Here is a 24,718-nt window from a genome sequence, read left to right on the forward strand (position 1 = left end):
CAGGTGGAAGGAGATCTGGGACAGCAGAGGTGATGGCTATGCTGATTTTGTCACAGGCAGGCGCTGCGTTCCAGGTACACGAATGTCCAGGTTGCAGCAGAACCTGCTGAAGAGGCAGCAGCCCACCACATCTTCCACACCTGCTGAGCATCCCATGAAGGCCCCAGCTGAGCCCCTGGATATGCTCATTCCTTCATGTGACAAGTTCAGCTTTGGGAAAAGGTTTTTTTCTTTTCTACTAATAACCTGTAGCCGGTATTTTTGTCTTTAACACAGCCATGGAGGAGGACGTGGAGATGGAAAGGGAGATGCTGAGCATCCATAACTCTGATCTGCAAGTCCAGAGCTGTAAATACACCGTTACCACATTTATTTCATGTCAGACAAACAAAGTCCATGCCGTATCTGATTTCTATTGTTTTTCTTTTCATCTGTGTGCAGATGCTATGCCAGTAGCAGCAGCCGCCCTGCCGAGAGTGCCACCAGGAGCAAAGACAGGTTTCTGAAAAATAGGTTTCAGAGCTGGAGTTCCGTTCCTTTCCATGAAGAATTCCTCTCCAAATCTGAAACTTATCTTATTATTTTTGTGTTCTTGATGTTCCGGCCGAGTTCCTTTAATATTACTCTTCATATGTTGGTGTGATAATAACCGTCGTGAGGACTATGAATTGATCCGTGCAATGATGAACTGATATTGACTATGAGGAGGAGGGTAAGTGTTTGTTTTTGTTCTCTTTGCTGCTTCGGTGAAAAACAGTTTGGATGCACGGGGTACGAACACGCGAATGCATGTTTGTTGACCGAGTCCCAATGCTCTTCCTGCTCGGCCTCGAGAGCGCTGATTAACATTGTCATTTCAATTGGTGTGAATGAGACCATTATATTGTTTTCATTTTAATGATGTAAAATTCTAAAAAGCAGGAGGAGTAACGATAAGGCTGCTTGAATTTCTACTAATAACGGCGTCTTCACAACTCATTGAATCGGAACTGACTAAACTAATGTTGTCTTTTTAGTTCCATCTGCCACACGCTCCAAAGCCCCACCTGGAGATACCGCTGAGCTACAGGCATCACTAGTTGATGGTAAAAACATTGTAATTCTGTTCATCCAATCAAGTGTTCTGCTAACTGCAGCTGCCTTAAATAAAGTCATTTCATTTTTGAAAATGACCGTACCTGCAGCTGTTCCAGCTTCACCAGGTGTGAAGAGGAAGAGACCTGTGCCCCTCCCCCCACAGCTGGCCTTCCTGGTGACAGAGACAGAGGGTCTCACAAAGGTAGAGGAGCCCCACTCAACTTCAGGGATGTTTCCTTTTCTTTTATTTAGGGCTGATGAACAACCTGATGTCTCTGTAATGTACAGCTGACTGTTCTTTCCATGTTGTCATCAGGTGAAGTGACTGTAATTTCTTAATAGCAAGTCTGCACTTGTTTTCAGGACCTGACTCTTGCACGGCACAGACCTCTGACGGCAGAGTGCCTCCTTTGACGGACTCTACCCAAGACCAAAAGAGTGGGATGTTAAACCATGGAAATTTCCCCCATTCCGTAGGGTGTTGAACAATAATAAAGTGTCCCGGGGTAATTCAAATTGACACGATTCTTTGTCACTGACATGGAAAAAATCTGACGTGTGAGCTCTGGAATGAAACCAAGTGTCCGAGGCGCGTGTTTGTTTCCTTGTATCGTGTGTTTATATCATGTGAGGGCGGGGGCACTGAAATTGTCTCTTCAGTAATGATAACTTTATGTTGTTCAACTGTCTTCTTTACTTTATCCTAGTTCCCATAGCTCCTGTTCCCATGCCTGTCCCTGACCACGACATGAGCAAGTGGATCTGCTCACAACATCAAAAGCTGTGGATGAGGACGGAGCTTCAACAACTTGGGTTGTGGCCTGGGTCCCGACCAGTGCATAACCCTGGGAACGCAATTTCTCTTTGGCGTCTTCCTCCTCAGCCGGAGCTACTGGACATGGTGGCTGAGCTCCCGTCCCCCAACTTTTTTCAGCTCCATCCATTTTTCATTTGGAAGCCAGAGAGCCACATCATGGTCAGGTTGAGGAACAATGACATCCTGCCGTGCCTCCATAGCTGTCCTCGTCCTCAGGTGGTCTCTGCAGGCGTGGGCAGACCTGGAGTGATCGTCAGCGTCCGTGGCCAGTATTTGATCTTTTCCTCGCGACTCTGCTGCAAGGCCTGTCGCAGGAACTGGTCCTGACAACCCTCCATGGGTGGAGAAGCTGCCCGTGCGCTTTACTAACCTTTTGCCTGCATTCCTGACTTACAAGAAGGCTGCGTGCAAGTCGGTAATGGATGAACTGCGGCGTTCTGGCAAGTCACCGACCGATATGGCGAACCAGGTGAATGAGCTCATGCACCTCAAGTATGAACGAGCTCACCTGGCATATCTGCACGCCGTACAGAACGTCAGGGAGGCCGAGGCTGGGGCGTACGGACAGAGAACCATCGGCCAGTACGTGAGGATGGAAGATCGGCCACGTGCTTTCGGGCCATACGAGGACCAAGAAGGTTGGGGTGGGGTGTCTGTGTCCGGATTCTACCTGACTGACTGCCTGCTGGATGAGTTCAAGCGTCAACAGCCGTCTCTGACCAAGCTCCTCCAGGGCACGTTGGGGCAGGTTTTCAGGTCGGACCACACGAGGAAGATGGCGAGGAAGGTGACACTGGCATCTGGAGCCATGTCCAGTTTGGCAGTGATGAATGAGAACTGGCTCATTGTGTCCTGGGTGATGGTTCAGGCTGAGACAGAAAGGTCCCTGCATCCGATGTAGCAAGGAATGGCCCAGAGGTACAGCCACGCTGGGGTGGGAAAGGCCGGCTACCACTGGATGGACAGGTGAGATCAGCCATCTTCTTTGTTTGCCGTCATTCAAACTGAAAAATGCTCCATGCTAACCCTAACCCTATCCATGCTGAAGACGTGGCGCGTTCAGAGGGTTCACATCCTCCGTGGTTGCCTCAGTGACCCAGAACTGTCTGAGGGGATAATGTACAGGGACGGAGGGACCCTTCAGCTAAACCACGTAGCGGGCGAAGGTGCCAAAGTCCCCGTCTGGATCCCTGTCCGTGGTACATCTCAGCAGGAGGGCTACCATTTCCAGCAGGCCCAGTGGGTCACGGGTCCGCAGGTCTCCCCTGAACTGTTCCAGGCCCAGGCCATGACCGGCGTTGTGCGGTGGAACTTTCAGCGACCGGTAGACATGAAGAAGCCCGGCGCCGTCCTCCCTGCTGTCTTTGACCCTGCCTCAATGTGGGAGTTGAACTCTGCTTCCATGGCAGTGACGGGACAAGACAAGTGCCCTGCGTTCCGCCTCTCTGACAGAGACACTGGAGAAAGGTTTGGGCTGGAGTCCAGAGAACCGGGCTGCCGTCCGCTCCCTCTGGACTGGGACAAACACAAAATGCAGAAGAGGGATCGGCCTTCGGCTCTTGTGCCCCCTCCCGCTCCAGACGATGCTCCTGGGGCAACACCTTCCTCCAGCTGGGCAACAGCGACTGCTGTGCCGTCGCTTCCCCCTGCGCCACCTGTCAGCTTCCATCTCTCTGCTGCTGGACGTGTAAAGGAGATTCCAGCAGAGGATGACCAGGATCCTGAAAGATCAGTGGGCGGGTCAACGATAATCGGGTTTTTCAGAGCGCCATGTTGGAATTAAGGCCTTCGAATGATTGAAAATAAATAGATTTAGTTAGGTTGTGGTCAGTGTATCTCAATCTTTTGATGTGTTAAATATTACACTTTCTGTTATTAAGGGATGGATATTAATGTGTTTTCTCAATAGCCCATATCGCGATAATATGAGTTACTAAGGATGCATTATTGCTTTGTTTGTGTTCCAGACGTCTCTGGAGCTTTGCCCCTGCCGCTGAAGTCCTCGCCGAGGAGCGCCCGCACTGGACCCATGAAGACTGGTGGTGGAGTGTTTGTCTTGGACCACACACGCTGGACTCTTCCCATGAAAGACGCTATTGATAGTTTGCTGCAGTATCATCATGGGGACAAGGACATCCTGAGGCTTGTGGATCCAGACTACGCAGACATGGTCCATCGGTCTGCGGCCGATCCGAACAGCTTGCTCCGCCCCACAACCAGGTTTCACATATCCCGCTATGTGAAGCATCTGGCAAAGCTGTTGAACACCAGTTCTTCTCTGAACACCAGCCCAGAGAAGCTCCTGGAGACTCAACAGCTGTGGTACTCCTTGACAGAGGGGAGCAAAACAACCAGCGTTCCTGTAGTCACCATGGAGACGGCTGTTGTCACTCCTCCCACAGCCGCCCTGCCCACGCCTCTGACGCAGGATTCCATTGAAAAAATTGTGCAGAGCATTCTAGAGATGGAGCAGCAGCAGCAGCGACCAGAGCAGAAGATGAGACAGACGAAACCCTGTCTGGCCTGTGGACAGCCCAAGTCTCCGTATGGGACGGGTGGATCTTCCATCCACTTTTTCTATCAGCAGGGTCCTGTTCGCTACTTCTACTGCTCAAGGAAGGTGCATCAGACTGATGCTGCTGAGGGACTCTCTGACCCCAGAATGCCCTTTGAACAATTTGCCGCGTCAGAGTTTTTCCAGAGGGAGCTGGAGGCCACCAAAAAGCGTGTGGAGGACAAAGCTCAGAGACAGATCGGCTGTGTTTAGCTTCATGATGGCGTCTCAGATGATATTCTTTCATTACCGCCACCCTTTCTCCACACAGAAGACACCCAGGTTTCCCAGCTGCCTCCGTGAACATGTGCTCCCACTCCCACCTTGTTTGAACCCCCGGTTCTCAGTGTCCACCTTCCCTTTTGCCATTTTATGGGGATCTGAAAGTTAACTTTTGCTGTTATGCTAATGACTACTGATAAATAATGAAATGAAGCCACCTCCCGCTCAGACTGTCACCGTTGCATTGTGGGAAATGTAGTATTGGCCTGTGTAAAACATCTGCGGCCTGTGGGCCGGTTCTAATAATAAATCAATATCATCCCGGGGGCCATAGAAAACCCTCGACCTTGACTCTGACATATGAGCTTTAAATGATTTCTTTTGACTCCCATTTATTTGGCTGTTTGGATATCATCTTTGCTAGTGTGTGTGTGTGCGCACGCTCTATGGAACTGGCATAAAGGATGTTAAAATTAGTCTAAATTAGTCTAAATTAAATAAAAATCCATCCATTCATCATTCCCAACAGGCGGTGTTTGATTAGAAACTCTTTCTGAACTCTGGTGCTCTGAAACATCTCCGCTTCCATTTTCAGCTGTTTTTATTCTCAATAACATCAAATCATCCATCCATCCAAATCGTGGTCCTGTTGGACCACCAAAGGACAAACACTTTCCATTTAGCACGGACAAAAAAACCCAAATCCTGTTTAGCAATGAAGCTGTGGGGAGAGTTTGAGGAGCGTTTCTGAGGAACACGCTGCCATATTGGGTCCAAGCTGCTGGGGTTTTTGTTGTTTCCAGGTGAATCGGTGGGCAGCGGCGTTACCGCCTGTCTCTGCCCCCCCCCCTCTCCCCGTGGTCGTGGTCACGCCGGGCATCTTTACTGGTCCCGTTTTAAACAGGTTCTGTTGGGAACAGGTGTTCTCCAGAACTGTATTCCAGGCTGCTGTGCTGAAGGGCTGTTTTCAGTAGCAATAGAGCCAGAGTGTGCCTGCTCCATATGAACCCCCCCAGGCCGTGCTTTCCTCCTGGCTGAGCCATAATCAGCTCTGGATGGACTGGTTCACGCTTGGACTGAGTCAAGATTTGATAGCTTGACTGATTCTTACAGTTTTGGATCAAACCCCCATCTGCTGATTCCAGGAGATCTTTAAAGGATCTCAGAGCTTCAGATTTATGAAGCCTGCTCAGCCCCCGGCAGCGCTGATGAAACCATTTCATTCCTTCAAAAAAGCAGAACATGAAGCTCCAGAAAAGGTTTTTGGATCAAGTTTCCAACAGAACGAGGACAAGTGGGTAAAAGCGCCACTTTAAAGCCTCCAGGCCTCAGAAAACATCCACCTTTAGGATGCCTGACTTTAGAGGATCGTCGGTTCGCTCCGAGCACAAGAACAAACATGTTTAACCTCAGTCCAAGAACATCTGACCTGAAATGATCAAAAACCTTCAGCGTAAAAAGATGGTGGAGAGAAAGCTGCTGGGAGGTTCTCAGAAGAGAAGTGGCATTAAAGCCAGCTGGAAGAGTCCAGCCTGCTTCCTGCTCCTCCAAACAGGCGTCTCCACACCAACACTGAGGAACACGGGCTTCTGTTCTTCCTTCTTCTCTTCTGACTATTGTGTGTTTGATGAATGCAGCATCCACTCACTGCCCCCCCCCCCCCCCCCCCTCATTTACACTGCTCCTGGTTTCACAATGCTCCTCAGACAGATGCAACCAGAGACACTGATGCCGTCAGACAATAAACCTGAGTGTTTTTGTGTCCGGTTATTAACATGTTCCATGCTTTTCCTTCTGCAACAGTTCATCACACCTGCTCAGGGAAACCTCGGTGTAAAGGAGGTGAAGCCGTGCCTCAGTGACTCTACTTTGGTGTTTTAGAAACTAACAGTTATTAGATGAATATACAGTGTGCACGTACGCGCACACGTGTGTATAAACACTTAATACACGCGTGTGCGTGGATGTAGACTTTTTAGTACTTTGGGTTCATAGACTTTTTAGTATTTTGCAGATACGTGTCTGTATATAAACCAGATCCTCCTGTAATAAAGAACTAAAGGCTGACTGTTGTCACGTGACCTGTCTCCGTCTGTGTCCGATGATGGAACCTGCCTGGAACATCTGGTGCACAGAAAAAGCAAAACAGCTCACAGAACTGGTCCAGTTTAGACCCAAAAATGACAATAAATAATGAAAATGTGTGACACAGTAGAACAATGGACGAACTTTCTATTGGCCATTGACAGTTTCACTCATTTTCATCAGAATTCATCAAAAATATTTAAACCAACAAACTACACACAGAACCGCAAAGTTTAGAGCTTAAAGGGAGCGACAGGTGAAGATTTAAAGCTCAACGCAGCTGAAGAAGTTCCAAAAAGGAGAAATATCATGTGGTGCTTTACCGCCACCCGGTGGACACGCGTGGAACTGCAGACAATAGTTAAACGCGCTCCGACACATTCTGACCTCTGCTGCTCCTCCTGGACTCCAGGGCTGCAGAAATATGCTGCTTTTACAAGTCTTTCAAATCTGTCAAGCATCATAAATCTTATTTATTTAACCAGGTTGAATAATGGCGGAGAATGGTGTCCGAAAAGCGTCTTTATTTTAAAGTGAACAAGAACAGTTCGGTCCGCGTTCACAGAGACGCGGAGAGACCTCGAGAGAGTCCAAAACAAGTCCGCGAGGAAAACTCTCAAAAATAGTCAAGCCACAGAAGTCAGGGTTTGGCGATGAGGCCGAAAACCCTCCGCCGCTGGCATACGGGAGTTCTGTCCTTAAATCGAACGGGAGATTGAAGAGAGACCGCAGGTGCGTGTGTCTGCGGGGCCAGCTGTGGCTGATGAGCGGCTCCTCCACGCCCCCTGCAGGTAGACACCCGCAACAACGGTCCCAGAAACTGGGAACCCAACAAACCAGTTTTTAAAAGTATTCCTTTCAGACTAAGCAGGAAGACTGAAGACCGACAAGGTGAGTGGAAACGAAGAGCATTATTGAAAAGAATTGACAGTTGTGTTTGGAGATAAAATCAAGATTTGAATCAATGAGCCTTCATATTTAGTTTTAGCACAAAACATCATTATACATTATAAATGAATCGGTCTTATTTAACTTTCTGATAGTCTGGCTTTAGTTATAGTTGAATAGTCTTTCTAAGTGAAGTTTAGTTTATTTTTCTGCTCTTTGCTACTGATTCTAAAAGAACTTTAAACCCTCCCAGAATGCTTTAATGGTAGTAATATATACGCCATAAAGCTGTTGATTAGGTTTTAAAAGTGAAACTATTCTCTTCAGACGAAGCAGGAAGAGCAACATTTTGTGACAGGTGAAAAGCTCATAAAGTTATTAGAGTTGTTCAACAGTCCAGGTTACAGCTGGATATTTTGGGATTATTTAAGACAATAAACTTTAAAAATAATTAAATAAATCCACACAGGATCACAGGACACCAACAGGATTTTGGGTTCATGTTGCACGTTTTCTCACAGTGGTTTATTGTTCTATGTTGTGGAACCACTGTGAAAGAAATGCAGGAGTGGGTGTCATTTCTTTCATCTATTTTAAATAGAGCAGTGATCTTTGAGGACTTGGATCATAGAAATAATTGAAGAGGGGAACAAAGGAGGGAAGTTAAAAAGTCCTGACTAGCATGTTTATGTAGCACCAGATAATTTAGTGGCTGAGCTGAAGACAGTCCTTTCACCATGTTGGCCTGTGGAAAACCAGTGTTGTCGGCCCGATGGACCAGCGTCCCCGTCGTTGCCGGACCACCGTTGGCCACCAGTTGGGTTTTGGGATCAAAGTGGGGGCGTTTCCTGTATCCGGTTCTCCTCACGGATCCATGACTACAACATGTTGCTGCAAGTGCAGAGACGTTTGCTCTGGAAAGAACTTTAGAGCACATTCAGTGCTGCAGGATGAGGGGCTGGAAAAGGTGCCAGTTCTTTTCTCACTGCAGGGAACAGTTAAAAAAAGCAGCTTAAACTCTGAAAACATGAAAATGATACAGAGACATCATTGATTTATTGATTCAGTTGTTATCCAGAATGGATTAGAAATGTTCCTGTTTGATAAAAATGCAGTGAATTGGGATTATTTAACTCCAACCTCTCCAGATTATTTACCTTCATCACAGTCTCATCACTATTTCTGATGTTTCCTCAGGATGGACGAGGACAGAGCAGAGTCCACAGTGCCCAGCTGTGTGTCCCTGAAGAGTGACTGGTCCAAAGATCACCCTTTCAACTTTGGTATCAGACCTCAAGGCTCACCTTTAAAGTAAGGTTTTCTGAACCACATAACTCTGCCTTAGAACATTTCACAACCATACAAAACATCATTTTGTGGGTATTAGCCTCTACTATCGTGAAAAATGAAAGGTCCTTAAAATGAAACGGTGCACCAACATGTCAGGTGTTCGCTCCCATTAACTCCCATGTTAATTTTAGTGTGGTAAATCTTTTAAAACTGAAAATTGCTTCTGTTTTTAACTGGTCATTTCTCCTACATGGGTTAACATCATCTCACAAAAATTCCTAGGCATATATTTTAAAGTTTCCCAACAATATCCACCATTGCAGAGTGCTCCAGCTCTCCATTTAGATACGGATGGGTAAGACATGGCAGGTCTGTGCAGCTTGTTCTGCCACACTGTTCCACCACATGTCATGAAAATTCATTAAAAAGTCTATTTCTAAGGCTCCTGGTTCTAATAAACCCATAGACAACAATATCAGTCATTTCTAAATGGTTGAAATAAGCTTTTGAATACGCGTGACCTCTGTGCTATTTAATGATCAGTTTCAGAGACCAGACTACTGTATTTGGAGCATAAATGGAGAACTTTTGTTCTATTCTATGAGTTTATATTCCTGATTTGGCACTTTTATTTCTAACATAAATTCACAATGAAGAAAAGCCACTAAACACTTAGATCAAATACACTTTTCGCCAACTAAACGAGCTTGTTAGAACGTAAATAACTTTATATTTTTTGCTCAGTGTTCATTCAATCTTCAGCTGTCAGAGCAAACTGAAAGTAGAAGTGAACGCAGCCTTTCTTAGGCGTTGCTAACGCCCAGTAGACATGTATAACCACTATTCCCATTTTTGACAGCTATCAGAAACGGTCTGCTTCCATTGGAGATTCCTCCTGTCCCAAGGGTGAAAAGAAACGGAGAACTGAACTGCAGACCGCCGACCTGAACAACAGCGTCTCACGTAAGCTCGTACATTTGTATTTATAAGATACTTTTGGGTCGGAATAAAGGAACAACTTGTGTATTTACAATGTGCAAGAGAAGATCCAGAGAGCACTTGTTTGGTTCCACTGGAACCCCTGGACCCTCTTCAGACCTTCCTAAATGCTTAGACAGTATTTAGCAACATTTAGTCATTTAGTTCTGGAAAGTGTTAAAGAGTTGAAGGCAGGTGACCTTTACAGGACAATGGGTCTGCTGAGTATGATGTGTTTGGAGAAGGTTTGATGTGTTTTTCTAAATATCATCCAGCTTTTACCAGCTGTTTAGTCCAAGCAAACTCTTGGAAGACATGGAAATGGTTGTTATAGACTAAATTACATTGAAACCCAATGAAATAAAAGAATAGGTGTACATAAGAAGACATAACATTTCAAACTGACAGTGAGATGGGTCATTACCCGACTGTTGCTTCTATCATTCAAACATGACAGAATATTTTCCAGTTGAGGACATCTGTGTTACTGCTGTAGATGACAATTGTAAAATGATTTAAAAGATTGTTTGTTTTAGAGGGTGGTGAACTGCAGGAGGTGATAGAAGGTCATAAAATCAGTCTGAAGAGAAGATGTGAACGTGTGACTGAAGGAACTCATGAAGCAGGAAGTGGAACCCTGCTGAACAAGATCTACACTGAGCTCTACATCACTGAGGGACAAAGTGAGGAGGTGGACACACAACATGAGGTGAGACAGCTTGAGAGAACCTCCAAGAAGAACATCCAGGACACTCCAATCAAGTGCCAGGACATCTTCAAAGTCTTATCTGAGCAACAGAGACACATCAGAGTGGTTCTGACCAACGGTGTCGCCGGCGTTGGAAAAACCTTCTCAGTGCAGAAGTTCAGTCTGGACTGGGCAGAAGGTTTGGAGAACCAAGACATCAGTCTGGTGCTTCCGCTCTCATGCAGGGAGCTGAACTTGATCAGAGATGAGCAGCACAGTCTTCTCTCACTGCTTCATGTTTTCCATCCAACATTACAGAAGATCAGAGCAGAAGATCTGACTGTCTGGAAACTTCTGTTCATCTTTGATGGCCTGGATGAAAGCAGATTTTCACTGGGTTTCAACAAGCATCAGCTCATCTCTGATGTCACACAAGTATCGTCCGTTGGCGTGCTCCTGGTGAACCTCATCCAGGGGAACCTGCTTCCCTCAGCTCTCATCTGGATCACCTCCAGACCTGCAGCAGCCTATCAGATTCCTCCCTCGTGTGTTGACAGGATCACAGAAGTACGAGGCTTCACTGACTCCCAGAAGGAGGAGTACTTCAGGAGGAGGTTCAGTGATGAAGATCTGTCCAAGAGAATCATCTCACACATCAAGGCCTCCAGGAGCCTCCACATCATGTGTCTGATCCCAGTTTTCTGCTGGATCACTGCTATAGTTCTGGAGGACATGATGACCAGAGACCAGAGAGGAGAGCTGCCCCAAACCCTGACTGACCTCTACTCACACTTCCTGAGGGTTCAGATAAAGAGGAAGAAGCAGAAGTATGGAGGAAAGCAGAGACCAGAGGAACTGACTGAGGCTGATAAAGAACTCCTTCTGAAGTTGGGTCGGCTGGCGTTTGAACATCTGGAGAAAGGAAACATCATGTTCTACTCAGAAGACCTGGAGCGATGTGGACTGGACGTCTCCGAGGTGTCGGTGTACTCAGGAGTTTGTACAGAGATCTTCAAGAGAGAGAGTGTGATCTTCCAGAAATCAGTCTACTGCTTTGTTCATCTGAGCATTCAGGAGTTTCTGGCTGCCGTCTACATGTTCCACCATTACACCAGGAAAGACACAGCGGTTATAAATCAGTTCCTAAAATATTCTGAACCAAACCCCTTTACCAGGTTAACATTGTTGTTTGCAAAAAACAATCCAGTCACATCTCTTGATGACTTCCTCAGGAGAGCACTAATGAAATCTCTCAAAAGTGAAAATGGCCACCTGGACTTGTTTGTTCGCTTCCTTCATGGTCTCTCTCTGGAGTCCAATCAGAGGATCTTGGGTGGACTGTTGGATCAGAGGAACAGCCACCCAGAAACCATCCAGAAGGTCCTCAACAACCTGAAGGAGGAGAACAGTGATGAAATCTCCCCAGACAGAAGCATCAACATCTTCCACTGTCTGATGGAGATGAAGGATCAGTCAGTCCATCAGGAGATCCAAGAGTTCCTGAAGTCAGAGAAGAAATCAGAGAGGAGACTGTCAGTGATCCACTGTTCAGCTCTGGCCTACCTGCTGCAGATGTCAGAGGAGGTTCTGGATGAGCTGAACCTGCAGCAGTTCAACACCTCAGATGAGGGACGACGTCGCCTGATTCCAGCTGTGAGGAACTGCAGGAAGTTCGTGTAAGTAAAGATTTTTGGGGCCGGACATCGGCGTTTAAATCAAGCGAGTGGATCATGTCAGGTAGCAATACCCCCTCCAGTGGTCATTCCTTCAATTCTTTATTTCCATTGCAGCGTCCATAAATTAAAAACAACAACAATTCATCCAGAAATGTTCAACACTGGCTGGATATAAGTTCAAAGGTCAATCCAGACAAACCAACATAAGGCAGGAATAATAGGAGCCACAAGTTAACTGACTATCATGAAATTACTGTCATGTCATTAAATAACTTGTTGTTTGAGCCTTTCCACACCCGTTAGGTGGCAACTTCATCACTAGCAACAAAAGGTGCAGTGAAAATGATTTGAAGGGAAACAGGCAGATATAACAGAAGCTGAGGGCAATCGATGCAACCAGAGACTCTGATGTCATCGATCGGATCGCTGAATTAAGACTTGACGCACCATCGTACAAATTGGATGAAATGCAAAATATCCAAAGAGCCGATAGACAGATAAAAAGATGCACGTTTCTTTAAACCATTTGCTATAATCATTTTAAATATTGAGTAATTATGAGCTGTTCTAAAATAAGACAAATGTTGAGAATAATTCAGTTGCATTTCAGATCTGATGGTCGTTCAAACTGTTGCTCTACGGTGTTGAATTTAGCTTTTCCAGGAAATGAGCTACATTTGTGTTGAGGTAGATTCTCAGATAAGTTGATGAGAAATCCCAAAGTTTGACTCACTATTTTTGTTTCATACACAACAGACTGTCTGATAGTGTTCTTTCAAAGAGTCATTGGGAAGTTGTGGCCTCAGCAATGACGTCAAACCCTTCTCATCTACGGGAGCTGGACTTAAGCACGAACGAAAGCCTGACAGATGCCGACGTAAAGTTACTGTCTTCAGCAATGATGCATCCAAACTGCAGACTGGAGACGCTCAGGTCAGGAGGCCTCTGTTGGTCTTTTCTAAATTTCTTTACATTTTCTGCTTTTCTCTTCATTTTCTGATTTAGAAATGTGTTTTTATTTGCCCCATTTATTCCTTTTCCAGGCTGTCACACTGCAGTTTATCAGAGATCAGCTGTGGCTCTCTGGCCTCGGCGCTGAGGTCCAATCCCTCCCATCTGAGGGTTCTGGACCTGAGTCAGAACCAGCTGAAGGATCCAGCAGTGAAGCAGCTCTGTGGTTTTCTCCAGGATCCTCTCTGTGAGCTGGAGACTCTCAGGTCAGTCAGAGATGATCCAGTACTTTCCCAGGTGTAACTAGTTAGACAATAACTGTTTACATGTTTGATCTTTGTTATAAACGTAGTGTTACAGTTCTCAGAAAAAAGACCACACAGGACAGATTTGCAGTATTAAATTGGTTGTGGAAATCTGTCCCATGTGAGGATGGTCATCAATGACTAGAAAGGAAGTATCAGTTGTAGATTTGTCTTGTTTTATTTTAGGCTGGCCACAAAACCGCCCAAACATTCAGACCAATCAAAAATGGTTCTTCCTGTCTTTTAAAGATCAGAAGGAAAACTAGAAACCCCAAAAAGAAAGCTGCTGCAGTGTGCCATGCCCCTTCTCTCCTGAGAAAAGCCATCCCAAAAAAGAGAAAAGCCCAAGTGTGAAGTGAGCACCCTGTTAAACCTTGGTACCGAAAGCCTGCAGTCATTCTCATCTGAGGTGGCTTCATTCCAGCCAGAAGCCCAAACCTGCCTCCCTCTTAAAGGGGCAGCAGGTCAGTCCAACCACAGAAACCTTCATGAAGATCTGAAGCTTTCAGCATCCACAATTGTTGCACCTCACTTCCATTGGAGTCCAAATCAGAAGTCAACAAGTTGATTCTACACCGATTCTACACAATGCAACCATTTTAAAAAGATTTCCATCCATAAGTTTTCACACATTTTTAGATAAATCTGTTTGTTCATCGCCTCCTTCTGTTGTAATGGTCATTAAAGAAAATGACCTTATTGGAGTTTTTCTCCTCACAAATATGACTTTCTATGAACGATGCAATAAATGCAGCTTGCAATCTAAGACAATATGGAAGTATGTGAATATAATAGTAGTGGAAGTAGCTCATAAAATAATACATTTGCTCTTCTCATCGAATCTTTCTATGTTATTAAAGAAAAACCTGCTCTTAGTCAACAACATCTAAGACATCAACCAAAAATCCTAATTTTCTACAATATAATATAAAACAGTAGAGAAGACTCTTTCTGCAGAGACACTGGTGGCAGGAATGCAGAAGTATCACCTGCTCAACTTGGAAGGTGGAGCAGAAACCACCAGCTGAGAAGGTCCTCAGCGAGAGGAAGTGGTGGAGAACCATGAAACTTGCTAAGCTCCACCTCAGCTCCAGAGACGGGCTGAGCTGGAGCTGTGGCACCAGGTATCGCCCAGAAGAGCCTCCAACAAACAAGCTCTTCTCTTGGGAGGAGAGGGCTTTGAATCTCAGCTCAGCGTGCTTGTCTCTAGTAGGTGGCAGCTGCACCTTTTCCTGAGGTCCTTGTTGATGCCCTGAGGGGAATTGATGCTCCTGCAATGTTTTCTGGCAGCATTGAGCTTGCAGTGGGGCAATCAAACACACTGTGGGGGGGCTCTCTTTCCTTCTCTCATCTGGAGAACAAGTGACACCAGCTGCCAATCATTGTTGGAGAAATGTGCAGTCAGGGGAACGATGCGTCCAGACTATAGCCACCCTTCCAGCATCCAGCAGTGTCTAAAACCTTTGATTTGGTTTCACCAGAGAGTGTAGGGATTGCAGGGTCGCTGCAGCATCGCCCACAAGCTATCAGGAGTGGGTCGCTTTGTCCCAACTCCTGACAAGAGTTGAGTGCTATTGAGAAATGTGGTCTCACAAACTTGGAAGGTATTTTGACCTACACACACTTTACATACGGTGTAGATCTTGTCCAACCGCCCTGAAAGAACCCAAAATAGGAACATACGGCAGATAAACCGGTGCAGGACCAGAGGTTTGTTGCTTGGAAGCTGTGTTTTGCTCTGGTACATGTTGATTTTTATTTGTCTTCTCTCAAAATAATTGTTATTTTAGCCTATGGGACTGCAGTTTATCAGAGTCCAGCTGTGATTCTGTGGCCTCAGCTCTGAAGTCCAACCTCTCCCATCTGAGGGTTCTGAACCTGAACTTCAACCCGTTGCAGGATTCAGGAGTGAAGCGGCTCTGTTCTGGACTGGAGAGTCCAAACTGTAAACTGGAGAGGCTCAGGTCAGTCTTCATTTTTCTACCTATATACCAGCTGCTAAGATGGTGAAGTGAGGCTGTTCTCAACACTGCTGTGATGCACCACATTAAAAAAATTCCTTGGAATATCGTGAATTCAGGTCTGACCCAACTAAGAACTAACGTAGGTTTAGTACTGACGCAGATAACATGCAGACCTGCTCCGTATAACCTCATCCTGCATTTTTCAGATTGATTGACTGCAGTTATCAGAGATCAGCTGTGGCTCTCTGGCCTCGGCGCTGAGGTCCAATCCCTCCCATCTCAGAGAACTGGACCTGGTCAGAACCAGCTGCAGGATTCAGGAGTGAAGCTGCTCTGTGGTTTTCTCCACTTTCCAAACTGCCGACTGGAAACTCTGAGGTAAACACCATTCTCAAAAATGTCCATTATTCCATCCGAGGGTCCTCACACTTTCTGAGTGTGTGTGTTGTGCCCAGTTCCTTCAGGAGGGAGGGCCACACGGGGACCACTTATTCATGATAAACTGATTTCAGGACAATGACCACTTACTATTTATGTATATACTGTATATATGTCTTATTTTTATTTTATTTATCTTATTCTAGTGTGGTCTTCTTTATGTTGAATGTCGCAGCATCTCACCAAGACAAATTCCTAGTTTTGTGTAATACGGTGTATTACATGAACAATGGCAATAAATCTGCTTCTGATTCTGATTCTGATGAAAAAGCCGTCAGATGGTAACCAAAATTAGACAAAACTAGGTGAGGGTGCCTGGTAGACACCAGCCAACGAGGAGGGAGATGGTGAGGGACACAGGAAGTCATCTTAGACAGGTTGTGCCTTTAAAGATAAGCCACAGGTGAGATGGATCTCCATGATGAGATGGGAGGGAAAGAGGTGGGGAGAACCTGGGAAGAGTGAGGGCCAGAACAATATATATTCTCCTCTGGAACAGTGCAAACCTGAGAGGTTGGAATTGTGGTAATTACATATTACTATCATTTTTTAACCTGTAACTAAATTAAATATTTACAGATCATGCCTTTGATTAACCTTTCAGATGAATACTGGTTTCACTTATAACCTTATAAAAGTTTCCCTTCTTTATTTAGATTAAGGAATGCAGTTTATCAGAGATCAGCTGTGACTCTCTGGCCTCGGCGCTGAGGTCCAATCCCTCCCATCTCAGAGAACTGGACCTGGGTTGGAACCAGCTGAAGGATTCAGGAGTGAAGCTGCTGTCTGATCTCGTAAAGAATCCACACTATGGGCTGGAGACATTGAGACGGTAGCTGGTTGAAGCCAGTCAACTCCCGCTCATCTGCTGCATCACTCACTGACCACTGGTGAAGAACAACTGTGGAAACATCTGCCGTCTACTCCCTCCATAGATGAAAAATTCAGTTTTTAAAAGGCGCTGGTGGACTTTCAGGAGATCAGTCGATGGTCGACAAAGCAGAAGCAGCTTCGCCTTGAAGTTAAATTAGTTCCTGGTATCACACAATGCATCTTTATAAAGTTCTAAATGGCTCCTCGGCCACTCGTAGAAGCATGAAAACATTCTCTTAATTGTCTCTTCAAATGTCTGTATTATACGTTACTATTTTACATCATGCCTTCAGAATCTTTAGGGTTTAGTATTTACTGTCTCTGTGACATGGAGCATTGGAATATTTCAGCTGCAGCCAGCAAAAACCCATCAGAATGACGGCTATCGGTGGGAACCGCAGGTCATTTGACTTTAGTCAGTCTGTTCAATGTTATAGGATTTATTGCAATCTAATAAAAACTATGAATAAATGTGGGAAATAGGAAATAAAAAGAAGCAAAATGACCCAATAAAACTCCCATGAATACTGTAAATTTAAAGATGTCAAGAATGGAATATCAGCTTAAATTTAATCAAACATAAAGTGAAAAGGCCTCCTTTAAGTTTACTGCAAAAATAAACACAAAATCAAGAGCAACACGCGCCAGAAACGTCTCATTCTCTCTTCTGTCTCCACTCATTCTTTTATATTCTCTTAAGATAATGGGGACGGGGTCGTGTGATAACAAAACAACCTAATTGGGGACTATATTTTTGTTGCAAGAACTTTGGCTCTTCAGAAGTTTCTATGTTGGCTTCCACAGATTGTGCATCCACTAGAAACTCAGTGTTTTTGAGGAACTACCAGGAGTGGCTGGAGTGGAGGCCAATGACGCTATAGCTACATATAGCTACATATAGATCACCGTTATCCTCAACCCAAAAGACCACCAGTTGGCGCAGCAATACTAAAGATAGGAGGTTGTTGTCGTTGCGCAGACGCGGAGTGATATCACGCACAAACGTGCCCTATGTTCTATATACCGTATGTTCGCGACCAAAGGGCGCACCGTATTAAAAGGTGCAGCCTCAGTTACGGGTGCTATTTCTGTATTTAACACATACATCAGGCGCTCCGGATTATAGGGCGCGGGCATGGTAAAACATACCGCTACCATAGCTTAAAACATGCATGCTAGCGTGTATTTAGCAATTTTGCAAAAGCCGGCAACCAACAACTATGTTTCCAAAATTAAAATTTTCGTATTTTTCGTATTTTGTTATTAAACCCTGGAGGGCTGAAGCAGGACCGCTGTTAAAAATGTATCAGTCCGCGCTTCCAGTTCTGGTGCGAAGTCCAGTTCTAAATGTATGAATCCGTGTATTGACGTTTCAACGTCCCATCAGTAAACGGAGAGATTTGGATATAGTCCCCCTGAAGTGGTGTTTTTAGAGCAGTTCTTAACTACTTTCTCTTTGCCTGATAAGAGGTCCAAACATTATTTCACTTCCCTATAAAATACTCTAAAATTTGCCATTCAATTTGTTGTTATGAAGATAAAGAAATGCAACATTTCCCCCAGAGAAACGATGGCGATGGAAAAAGCCCTGGCTGTGTGTGTGCATCACAGCAGGCCTGGGTTCTCCTCTCTGGAGTCATGCGGGGCTCCTTTGAAGGGCAGATGAGGAGGTTGGTTACAGATTCCCCTCAGAAAGATGATTACGGTGCCAAAGGTCATCACCGGGGTAACCAGGAAGAGGCAGAGTCGGTCTACTCTACGAGCGATGCCGCTCCAGTTATCCTTCTGTCAGGACCAGACATTTACGCCACTTTTGATCTTTTTAAATCAGACTTTGGGTTGAGGACTCTGTTTGAACCCTCTGAGCTCATTGTAGTCGTTCTTGTTGCGCATGTGTTTAATGATGTAGTGGCTCCATCCACAGCCGGCTTGATCTCTGCGTACAGCTGATGGCTCGCTCCTCCCTCTTCTTGTGGTTTCACAGCTCCACACAAACACCAAAGCTCAGAACTCAAATGAAGCTACTTATGCTTCTATATCTCATGTGTTTAAATGTTTCTGGAAACGTACTGGCAGCGTGTGTGACTCGGGTCACCAGTCCGTGTCTCCCAGACTGTTTCTCAAACATCAGCTCACTGCGGGACTTCACACTGTCGTACTCCTCAGCCGAGGCAATGTAGCCCACTGAGCTGGATCACCGCGGTAACGCTCCATCCCAGTACAGCTCTGCCTCAGCAGGGCGGGTAGTCGGCCGCTCACAGCGGGAGTCCCGTCTGTAGTCGGCCGCTCACAGCGGGAGCCCCGTCTGTAGTCGGCCCTCACAGCGGGAGCCCCGTCTGTAGTCGGCCGCTCACAGCGGGAGCCCCGTCTGTAGTCGGCCGCTCCTAGCGGGAGCCCCGTCTGTAGTGGGCCGCTCATAGCGGGAGCCCCGTCTGTAGTCGGACACTCACAGCGGGAGCCCGTCTGTAGTCGGCCGCTCACAGCGGGAGCCCCGTCTGTAGTGGGCCGCTCATAGCGGGAGCCCCGTCTGTAGTGGGCCGCTCATAGCGGGAGCCCCGTCTGTAGTCGGACACTCACAGCGGGAGCCCCGTCTGTAGTCGGCCGCTCACAGCGGGAGCCCCGTCTGTAGTCGGCCGCTCATAGCGGGAGCCCCGTCTGTAGTCGGCCGCTCACAGCGGGAGCCCCGTCTGTAGTGGGCCGCTCACAGCGGGAGCCCCGTCTGTAGTCGGCCGCTCACAGCGGGAGCCGTCTGTAGTCGGCCGCTCACAGCGGGAGCCCCGTCTGTAGTCGGGCGCTCCTAGCGGGAGCCCCGTCTGTAGTCGGCCGCTCCTAGCGGGAGCCCCGTCAAACCAGATTAAAATTGTGCTATTCAGCCACCTATTATATTTTAGAGCTGATTCAGAAACATTCTAATAAAGTGAGACTCTACAAAGCAAATGTTTCTTTTTTAAGGCTCTTTATATGTGATGCAATTCTTATGGTGCAAAACAGGCATTTAGTGCATCAGATGTTTGGGTTGGTAATCTTGCCCATGAAGAGGATATTATCTGAGCTGTGGTCAGTGCTGATAACCATGAAGGGACGATTGAACTTCAGGACTGGAACATAATTATAGGAGTGAAGTGTTATTGTGATGCCTGTAGCAGCTGCGGCAGTGGGTCCAGCCTCATCAACATCCAGGGTAGCTTGATGGACAACCTACAAGAAATACCAGACATAATTAATTGTCAGAAAGAAATCTGTGCTCATTGTTGATGCTGTTCCTGTTTTACATCTTTACCTCTGAGACTGCCAGTTGTTGCCCCTCTGCAATACCACTCAAGTCTGCTCTGTCACCAAACATGTCTACCATCCCCATTTCAGTCAACACAGTCTTCAGTGAGTATGACGTTTTGATGGGAGAATTTGGGAATATAAACACTGTATTTCCTGGGGAACAGACACAACCATGAGGTGACGGACAGGAGCCAACCGCCACATCAATAACCAGAGTTAGCCGTTGAGTCTCCATTTTACTTCCTCCTGGTAACGTATTGCGTCACTTCCTGTCTTCCCAATCGTTCGTTGGTTGCATTGTGCACGGTGTGTTGTATTCACTTAATATTGAACACTTGGTGTGTTGTATTCACTTTACTTAAAATTTGAACACTTGGGACATTCTAGTCACCCGATAACACAGTGAGAAACAACCCATATTAAACAAATACCGGGCTTCGCCGATTATCAGCGTTAGCATGGCCTCACCGTCTGTTCCACTCGGTGTCTTTGTTCAGCGTGTGAAATGTTTAATTACTCCTCTGCCTCCCTTAGTGAAGGGAATAGGTGCAGAAAGTGGAGTTTATTTACGGCTATGGAGGCGAGACTTAGCGAGCTTGAGACGCGGTTCCGCAGCTTGGAGTTAGCTGGAGTTGCGTCAGGTAGCCAGGAGAAGCTAGCTGCTGCGGAGGCGCCTAGCGTAGCTTCAGCTAGCGGTCCCCCGGCAGCAGCCGGCTAGCCAGGGCGGCTGGGTGACGGTTCGTAGGAAGCGTAGCCCAAAACAAAGGCCCACGGTGCCCCACCACCCGCTTCCCGTGGCTCATCGCTTTTCCCCACTCGGCGACACACCCGCTGAGAAACCGACCCTGGTAATTGGCGACTCTGTTTTGCGCTACGTGAAGCCGACTCCAGCGACCATAGTTAAGAGCATTCCGGGGGCCAGAGCGGGCGACATAGAAGCAAATTTACGGCTGTTGGCGAGACGTAAACGTAAATTTGGTAAAGTTATTATTCACGTCGAAGCCAACGACACCCGGCTTCGTCAGTCGGAGGTCACTAAAATTAACTTCGAGTCGGTGTGTAACTACGCAAAAACGATGTTGGAGTCCGTTGCATTCTCTGGTCCCCTCCCCTATCTGGCCAGCGAGGAGATGTTTGGTCTGGTCTGATCAGGAGAGACGGTGTCCATCCCACACGGGATGGTGCCTCTCTCATTTCTAGTAATTTGGCTAATTTTATTAGACCCAAAGTGACCTGACAATCCAGGGTCCAGACCAGGATGCAGAGTTGTAGTCTTACACACCTCTCTGCTGCTTCCTTAGAACCCTCATCCACCAACAATAACACATTTAACACTATAGAGGTAGTCTCTGTTCCACGGTTAAAAGTTCAACAAGCACAGAGCAGGGGAGCGGTCAATCACCATAATCTTATTAAAATTAATACCAAAGTACAAGTTGGAGAAACTAATATCACAATTAAGTGTGGACTGTTAAATATTGGATCTCTTTTGTGTAAATCCCTGTTAGTGCACGACCTGATAGCGGATCATCACATTGATTTATTTTGTCTTACTGAGACCTGGCTTCAGGAGGAGGAGTATGTTAGCTAAATGAATCTACTCCTACCCATCTTAATTATCATATTCCACGTGTTACTGGTCGAGGAGGGGGAGTGGCAGCAATCTATCACTCCAAGTTATTAATTAATCCCAGACCAAAACATGGCTCCAGTTCATTTGAAAGCCTGACTCTTGGCATCACTCATCTGAACTGGAAGGCAGAAAAGCCACTTCTGTTTGTAGTTGTATATTGGCCCCCTGCTGGGCCACATTCAGAGTTCCTGTCTGAGTTCTCTGATTTCTTATCTGACTTGGTCCTTAGAACGGACAAAGTCATTATCATTGGAGACTTTAATATCCATGTAGACGTTGTAAATGACAGCTTTAGAAATGGCTTCATTTCATTACTTGAGTCAGTTGGTTTCCTCCAGCAGATAAACCAACCTTCCATATCCAACCTTCCTTTTATCTCTAAAGTTCTAGAGAAGGTGGTGGTGACTCAGTCACTGGAGCACCTGCAGAGGAACAGCCTGTTTGAGATGTTTCAGTCAGGCTTTAGAGCTCACCACAGCACAGAAACAGCACTTCTTAAAGTCACTAATGATCTTCTCATAGCTTCCGATCATGGGCTGGTCTCTATGCTGGTTCTGCTGGACTCAGTGCTGCTTTTGATCCAGTTGATCACAGCATCCTGTTACAGAGACTGGAACATGTGATTGGGATTAAAGGGACAGCACTAGACTGGTTTAGATCATATTTATCTGATAGATACCAGTTTGCTCATGTCCATGGTGTTCCCTCCTCATACAGTAGGGTTAGCCATGGAGTTCCTCAAGGTTCTGGACTTGGACCAATCCTCTTCACCTTGTACATGCTTCCCTTAGGGAACATTATTCGGCAGCATGGGATAAATGTTCATTGTTATGCTGATGACACTCAGCTTTATTTATCCATGAAACCAGAGGAGACAGAGAAGTTAGAGAAGCTTCAGACCTGTCTTAAAGACATAAACTCCTGGATGTCTTCAAATTTCCTCCTCCTTAACCCAGGAAAAACTGAGGTCATGGTGTTTGGTCCTGAACCTCTCAGAGATAGATTAGATCACATGATCACTCTAGATGGTATCTCATTAACATCTAGTCTCTCTGTGAGGAATCTAGAAGTAACTTTTGACCAAAATCTCTCCTTCAACTCACACATTAAATTAGTCTCTAGAAGTGCCTTTTTTCACCTGAGGAACATCAGAAAGATCAGGAAGCTACTGACCCACCATGATGCTGAAACGTTAGTCCAGCATTTGTTACTTCCAGGCTGGATATTAGAGTTGAAACAGAGCAACCCAGCAAAACCCTGCTGAATCAACAAAAAAGACACAACACAGGTACCTTGCAAGGGAGAGCGAGCAGCAGTTCACTCTGGAACACCCTTCGTCGCTCTGCTGCTCCCCTGCAAATCTCCTTCCTTTATTCACATCAGCTCATTATCCATGTGGAATTTTCACCTTCTCCCAAGATGCTTTTAGGGTTTCAGATAACAACCTCACAGTAAATCTGGTGCTCTGGACAAGTGTACTAAATCAAGAGAGGTGAAAAACACTGTTTCTTCTCCATGCACTTAGGTGCTAAACATACAAATGCATTTAAATGATAACAATATAATAATTATTCTCTCTCTCACATACACACACATACACACACATTTGCTGTAGAAAACACTGATAATGAGCACAATTGACATTAGGCCCCTCACCTGAACATTTCAGTAGGGTTGATGTGTTGTGAATCTTCTCCTGGTGGTTGCCGAGATGTGTTGATGATGAAGGAAACTTCGCAGACACCGACTTGGTTATCAAAGATGTTTATTGGAGAGAACAGTCAGGCATCAATCGGACGCTGCAGCATGCCCGAGGGGGTCTCGAGGTCCCGATGGTGAAGAACTCCGGAGAGTCTACCTCGATACCTCCTTCTTATAGAGGCCAGTAAACACATTCTTTTCTGATGACCTCACGCTATACCGTATGGTCAACTCAATGGTGTATTGTTCAGCTATGACTAAAAAAAAAGGAATAGTGGAGATGCTTCATGCTATACATCCTCCTAGTGAGAGGTACCAGGGGCCCACAGGTTCCTGTAGAAGGAAGAAGGACACCGGACACACATGTGGAGGATGTCCTGATATTGTGCTTAGGTTGGCAGTTAACACCTTACGGCCTTACAAACGTAAAGCCTGCATAGAACGGGTCAGATACTACAGATGTTCACCTGTTTCATGTCAGTGAAGACATCAGAGGCATGGAACCTGCATCCATCCTCACTGGCAGCCAGTGTTTGGAGTGGGATCAACTATCAAAATTCAGAACCAAAACATGTCTGTGTCTGAACCTTAACCCTCCTCCTTAGCTGGCTGTAGTGAAGTACCGTCACTACTAACGTACCGTACAGCTGCTACGGGGACATTGGGGGTTCTCAAAAGGGGCCCTGTTACCTGCTCCACTAGTTGCTGTAGCTCAGAAACACGTCTTAATGTCTCCCGTCTGTAATGTCCAGATGGGACAGTTAATGGATTAATGGAGAACCTTTCTGTGTTCCAGCCCAACAGTCGGAGCAGGGAGTGCATCTTCTCAGAGATAGTGCTGGAAAACAATTACACAGCTCTGCAGAATGCTAAGGTTGAAGGCTGGTACGTTGCCTTCAGTCGGAAAGGAGGCCCATCAAAGCCTCCAGGACAAGGCAGAACCAAAGAGAGGTCCACTTCATCAAGAGGCTCCACGCAGGCCCCCCTCCCTTCCCCAACATGGACCAGAGCAAACACTTTGAGTTTATCCGCTTTTCAGCCACAAGTCGAGCAAAGCGCAACAGGAAATCAGGCACCGTTTCCTAACAGCGAGACAAAAGGAGGCAGATATATAACAGATCCAACTTATTTTTGTATATTTTCATGCAAAACTGTACATTGAAATATGGCTTTAACAAAATAATTGTAATAATATTCCTGTAAAATGGTGATGTGTAATAAAGAAATAATAAAGGAAAGTGACAAATTGATTTTGGAGGCTTGTTTCAGAGGTGAACAATGATGGTGAGTAAGACACAGAGA

General features: G+C 46.0%; 1 protein-coding gene and 2 long non-coding RNA genes across 27 annotated transcripts in view; 2 read left to right on the forward strand and 1 right to left on the reverse strand.

Annotated features, from left to right (window-relative positions):
* LOC130523562 (NACHT, LRR and PYD domains-containing protein 12-like) overlaps nucleotides 1-24,718 on the forward strand; it is a 669,815-nt gene that overhangs the window by 249,751 nt on the left and 395,346 nt on the right. For all 25 annotated transcript variants that reach the window (XM_057028881.1, XM_057028880.1, XM_057028882.1 and 22 more), the window contains 5 exons: nucleotides 8,841-8,954; nucleotides 9,793-9,896; nucleotides 10,448-12,275; nucleotides 13,032-13,208; nucleotides 13,319-13,492. In XM_057028881.1, the coding sequence (XP_056884861.1) occupies nucleotides 8,841-8,954; nucleotides 9,793-9,896; nucleotides 10,448-12,275; nucleotides 13,032-13,208; nucleotides 13,319-13,492 (2,397 nt within the window). The remainder of the gene's footprint in view (nucleotides 1-8,840; nucleotides 8,955-9,792; nucleotides 9,897-10,447; nucleotides 12,276-13,031; nucleotides 13,209-13,318; nucleotides 13,493-24,718) is intronic.
* LOC130523635 (uncharacterized) lies at nucleotides 271-1,305 on the forward strand. Its single transcript, XR_008949955.1, has 3 exons — nucleotides 271-348; nucleotides 442-1,085; nucleotides 1,185-1,305. It is a non-coding gene; the product is annotated as an uncharacterized LOC130523635 (long non-coding RNA).
* Nucleotides 19,746-21,137, reverse strand: LOC130523620 (uncharacterized). Its single transcript, XR_008949937.1, has 3 exons — nucleotides 20,551-21,137; nucleotides 20,087-20,235; nucleotides 19,746-20,004 (listed from the first exon to the last, which is right to left on the reverse strand). It is a non-coding gene; the product is annotated as an uncharacterized LOC130523620 (long non-coding RNA).

Source organism: Takifugu flavidus, chromosome 4 (assembly GCF_003711565.1).
Source record: "Takifugu flavidus isolate HTHZ2018 chromosome 4, ASM371156v2, whole genome shotgun sequence".
NCBI classification, from domain to species: domain Eukaryota; kingdom Metazoa; phylum Chordata; class Actinopteri; order Tetraodontiformes; family Tetraodontidae; genus Takifugu; species Takifugu flavidus.